Below are 5,494 nucleotides of genomic sequence, written 5' to 3' on the forward strand. Positions count from 1 at the left end.
GAGGACGGCGCGACGGCGGCCGGGCCCCTCGAGGGCGCCAGGCCCCTCGCGCTCGCGGTCGTCGCCGCCGACGCGATCGCCGCCGCGCCGCCCGCGGGCGCCTGGGTCCTGGACGTGTGCCTCGACTACTTCGCCTGCCGCGACCCCTTCGCGGGCGCGCCGCCGGGCGGCCGCCTCTGCGACCCGCTCCCGGCCGGCGGCGCGGCGACGGCGGACGAGGCCGCGGCGGCCGTCGCCGACCTCGAGGCCGCGCTCGCGCCGACGGCGGCGCGGCCGCCGGCCCTCGTCACGATCGCCCGCAGCACGCTCGACGGCTACTGCCCGGCGGACCTCGTCGAGGGCCTCGAGGCCGCCGTCGTCGCCGCAGTCGGCCGCCTCTACGGCGCCTGCGTCGTCGTCCGCGACCTCGAGGGGACGAAGGCCTTCGACGCCGCGGAGGTCGCGCGCGCGTTCCCGCAGACGCCGGCGCGGAAGCGGCCCCGGCATGTATCTTAGTTGGCGTCGCCGCCGAGCTGGTGGGACACGAGCCCGAAGTAGGGCCCGCGCGCGTCCATGAGGGCCTCGTGGGGGCCCTCCTCCTTGAGGACGCCGTCGCCGAAGACGCAGATCTTGGACGCGTGCTTGATCGTGGACAGCCGGTGCGCGATGACGATCGTCGTGCACTTGGTCGTCGCGAGGAGCGCGTCGAGGGCGTCCTGGACGACGCGCTCCGACTTGGCGTCGAGCGCGGACGTCGCCTCGTCGAGGACGAGGCACCGCGGATCGCGGACGAGCGCGCGCGCGATGGCCACGCGCTGCTTCTGGCCGCCGGAGAGCTGGACGCCCCGCGCGCCCACGGCCGTGCGAAAGCCGTCGGGGAACGTGCCCACGAAGTCGAACGCGTTCGCGAGCTTCGCGGCCCGTTCGACCTCGTCGTCCGTCGCGGCCGGCTTGCCGTAGCGGATGTTGTCGGCGATGGTGCCCGTGAAGAGGCAGGGCTCCTGGGACACGAGGCCGATGGACGCGCGGAGGCTCTTGACGCCGACGGACCGCACGTCCAACCCGTCGACGAGCACGCGGCCGCCGTCGCAGTCGTAGTAGCGCAGCAGCAGCTGGACCGCCGTCGACTTGCCCGCGCCGGACTCGCCGACGAAGGCCACGGTCTCGCCGGGGTTCACCGTCAGGGAGAGGCCCGCGTAGACGGGCCGGTCCGGCCGCGTCGGGTAGGCGAATTCGACGGCGTCGAAGGTCACCGCGAGGCCGCCGGACGCCGCGGCGAGCGTCGCGTTCGCGCCCGCCTCGGGCGCGAGCGCGTCGATGGCGCTCTCGCGGTGCACGAGCGCGAAGACCTTCTTCGCGGACGCCATGGCCTCGGCCTTGTCCACGGAGTCGCCCGCGACCGCGCCGATGCCGAACGCCATGAAGATGACGACGAGCAGCACGGTCATGAGGTCGCCGAACTCGACCCAGCCCTTGCGGAAGAAGAGGCCGCCGATGTAGTACTGGAAGGCCGCGCCGAAGAGGATCGTCGCCGCGGCGACGCCCGCGCCCAGGCCGCCCGCGACGCCCTTGCGGATGGCCTGCTGCTCCGGCAGCGCGAGGAACTCGTCGAACTTGGCCGTCACGGCGGCCTCGATGCCGTAGGCGCGGACCGTGCGCACGTGGAGCACGGCCTCGGCCGCGACGCCGCCGGCCCGCGTGAGCGACTCGTTCGCCGCCTCGGCGACCTTGGCCACGTAGGTCGCCGTGATCGCGATGGGCGCGACGATCATGGGGATGATCGCCAGCGTGACGAGCGTGAGGCGCCACGACGCGTCGAAGCTCAACGCCAAACCGCCGAGCACGATGACGAGCATCGCCACGGAGAGCGCGATGCGCTGGCCGACGAGCGCGCGCACGGCCGAGCAGTCCTGGGCGAGGCGCGCGGCGAGCGCGCCCGCGGTCGTCGTCGGCGAGTCGTGCCAGCCGACGGCCTGGCGGATCATCGACTCGAACGACGCCGCGCGGACGTCGCGGACGACGCGCTCGGCGACCCGCGTGAGCCCGTAGGACTTGAAGAGCTCGCCGATGGCGCCGCCGCCGCCCATGGCGACGAACATCAGCGCCCAGAACTGGGCCTCGCGGCGCATGTCGCGCCGGTCCGTGTTGAAGAAGGCCGTGATAAACTCGGCCATGAGGAACCCGACCAGCGGCTGCGTCGCGCCGCCGATGCCCGCGCCGAGGCAGCCCAGGCCCGCCCAGCGCCGGTCGCCGTCGGCGACGGACCAGAGCCAGCCGACGACGGACGACGCGGACACGTCGTCCTTCGCGGCGTCCTCCGGCGCGACCTTGGTATCGTCGTTCTTCTCCTTGGCCTCGACGGGCACGGCCACGACGACGTCCTCGGCGGCGGCGTGCTCCGCCAGCGCCTCCGACGACGGCGACCGGTCCATGCCCGTGGGGTCGTGGAGCTGCGCCTCGACCAACGCGTAGTACGTGCCGCGCGCGTCCATGAGCGACTCGTGCGTGCCCTCCTCGGCGACGGCGCCGTCGGCGAAGACGGCGATCTTGTCCGCGCGGCGCACCGTGGACAGGCGGTGGGCGATGACGAGCGTCGTCCGCCTCTGGGCCGTGACGACGTCGTCGATGGCCCGCTGGACGACGCGCTCCGACTTGGCGTCGAGCGCGGACGTCGCCTCGTCGAGCACGAGGATCTCCGGGTCGCGGACGAGCGCGCGCGCGATGGCCACGCGCTGCTTCTGGCCGCCCGAGAGCTGGACGCCGCAGTCGCCGACCTCCGTCTCGAAGCCGTCGGGGAACGCGCCCACGAAGTCGAACGCGTTCGCCAATTTCGCGGCGCGCTCGACGTCCGCGCGGCCCGCGCCCGCGCGGCCGTGGGCGATGTTGTCGGCGATGGTGCCGCTGAAGAGCACGGGCTCCTGGGCGACGAGGCCGATCTTCGCGCGGAGCGCGGCGACGTCCCAGGTCCGCGCGTCGACGCCGTCGACGAGCAGCGCGCCGCCGTCGACGTCGTAGAAGCGGAGCAGCAGCGACACGGCCGTGGACTTGCCGCAGCCCGAGGGGCCCACCAGCGCGCAGGTCTGGCCCGCGTCGACGGCCAGGGTCAGGCCGGCGTAGACGGGCCGGTCCGGCCGCGTCGGGTACGCGAACGTCACTCGGGAGAACGCGATCGCGCCGCCGGCGACGGCGCCCGCGGGCGCCGACGCCTCCCTGGCCTTGGCTTTCGAGTCCGCCGCGTGGGCCTCGGCCGCGACCTCGGCGTCGTCGATGATCTTGAAGATCTTGCGCGCCTCGGCCGTCGCGAGCGTGAACGCGGCGATGCCGGGAAGCGCCTGGAGCAGCGCCAAACCCCCGAACAACACGCAGAGGAACGCCGTCATGATGTCGCCGCCCGTGACGCAGTCGTTGGCCGGCTCGCGGACGTCGCCGTCCTCCATGACCCGATAGTTGCACTCGTCGCGGTCCGCCATGTCCGACCGGATGAGGTACGACCCGTACCAGAGCCCGAGCGCCCACGTGCTGTAGAGGATGGCCGCGACCAACGCGCCGTTCAGGCCCGTGGCCACGGCGGAGCCCAGGGACTCCCGGGCGGCCTCGGCGCACTTGGCGCGGTAATTGTCGGCCTCGAGCTGCTCCGCGCCGAACGCCGCGACGGTGCGGACGTTCGTCAGCGCCTCCATGGCGGCCGCGGACGCCTCCGCGGACGCCGCCGTCGCGCGGTCGTTCGACTTCTTCTGCCAGGCCGCCGCCGCGCCGAGGAGGGCGACGATGATCGGCAGCGCGCCGATGGTCACGAGCGTCAGCGACCACGCGTAGTAGAGCGACACGGCGACGCCGAAGACGAAGGCCAGGACGCCCTGGAGGCCCGTCGTGAACTTCTCGCCTAAACCGTCCTGGATGGCCAGCGTCGACTCGAGCACGGACGCGCCGACGGCGCCCTGGTTCTCGCCGTCGAACCACGCGACGGGCTGCCGGAGCAGCGCCGCGAAGTAGTGCTCGCGGCAGCGCCGCGCCTGCTTCGCGGCGACGCGCGTCGCGAGCGCCGTCTGGATCGTGATGGTGATGAGCTGCTGCACGCCGACGAGCGCGTACATGAGCGCGAAGAAGTGGACGAGGCGCACGGCCTTGGCCGTGTTGTCGTCGTTGAACGAGTCGATGAGGTTGCCGAAGATGATGAGCTGCGCGGGCTGGTTCGCGCCGGAGATCGTGACGGTGGCCATGGCCAGCGAGAAGAGGCCGAGGTCGCCCCAGGTCGCGTAGCGCAGCAGGTGCATGGCGCGCTTGGGGGACGCGGGCGCCGGCGGCGCCTCGACGTCCTCGAGGATCGCCTTCTTCTCCGGCAGCTCCGTGGCCTTGCACATGGCGGCGTTTCTTGGCGACGGTGTGTCGTCCGACGCTGTCAGAGAGCTAGCTACGGTGTGGCGAGGCGACGACGACTCGAGGTCGCGCTGCGAAGCACGTCGCACGGCGGACACGGGCAGAGGCAGAGCTGAGGTCACCGCTCTGTGTTGCGACTGAGTCACTGCATCTTGGCATCAACAATACCCTCAGGCGGTACCGGTCACGGACGGATCATCTACTCAAAAGCGCGCGACACGAAAGGGCGAGGGCGGGGGCGCGGCGGCGGCGCGGCGGCGATGCGGTCGCCCTCATGCGTGCCCGATGAGGTTGCCGCCGCCCTTGTTCGCCTTGTTGCGCTTCGCCGCGGCCTTGTTCTCGAGGTACTGGGCCGCGGCGGCGCTCGGGTTGGGGACGGCGCTCTTCTCGTCGCTGATGGGCTTGGAGATGCCGTCGGTCCACTCGATGGGGTTGCCGCCGCCCTTGGCGGCCTTGTTCCGGCGCGCGGCGGCCTTGTTCGCGATGTACTGCTCGGCGGCCGCGTCCGGGTTCGGCGGCGGCGGGCCGTAGGACTGGGACCGCGGCGAACGCGTCGGCGCGGACGACGTCGCGTCCCAGTCGAGCAGGTCCGATTTCGCGCCCTTCTTGCGGTCCTTGTTCTCCGCGGCGAGCTTCCGATTCTCCGCGTACATGGCGATGCCGTCGGCGGGGTCGTAGCCCACGCCCTCGGCGTCGCGGCCGCCCACGGCCTTGCGCGGCGACTTGCCGAAGAGGGGGCGGTCCGGCGTCGGCGGCGGCGGCTCGCCGTCGAAGACCGACGTTTGGCACCGGTTCTTGGCCAGCTGGGCCTTCATCTGCTCGCGGCCCCTAACGTAGGCCTCGATGCCCTCGGCCTGCGTGTAGCCGGGGCCGTTCTTCGTCGTGGGGGCCCGCGAGCCCGCGTCGTAGTTCCCGTTCATGGCGAACGGCGCCTCCCGCCGCGTCTTTTGCCATGCCATGCTGCTGCCCACTCGTCGCGGCCAAAACCGAATGATACCAAGGGCAGGCCAAGACCGCAGCCAGCCGCCGGGGGTCGACCCAGCCAGCCAGCCAGGGACGTCCGGTCCACGGAACGACCCCTCGCTACAACCTCTACAACGCGCGCCTACGGCGCGCCGCGCCGTCCTGGGGCGGCTGC

General features: G+C 72.7%; 1 protein-coding gene across 1 annotated transcript; it reads right to left on the reverse strand.

Moving 5' to 3' along the window:
* Positions 1–491: 491 nt before the first annotated feature.
* AURANDRAFT_20001 (hypothetical protein) lies at positions 492–4,253 on the reverse strand (the record flags this gene model as incomplete). The annotated part of the gene is made up of 1 exon (XM_009035051.1): positions 492–4,253. One exon carries the CDS (start codon positions 4,251–4,253, stop codon positions 492–494), a length of 3,762 nt encoding a protein of 1,253 aa, XP_009033299.1.
* Positions 4,254–5,494: the final 1,241 nt, after the last annotated feature.

This window comes from Aureococcus anophagefferens (assembly GCF_000186865.1).
Source record: "Aureococcus anophagefferens unplaced genomic scaffold AURANscaffold_2, whole genome shotgun sequence".
In the NCBI taxonomy this organism is placed as follows: domain Eukaryota; class Pelagophyceae; order Pelagomonadales; family Pelagomonadaceae; genus Aureococcus; species Aureococcus anophagefferens.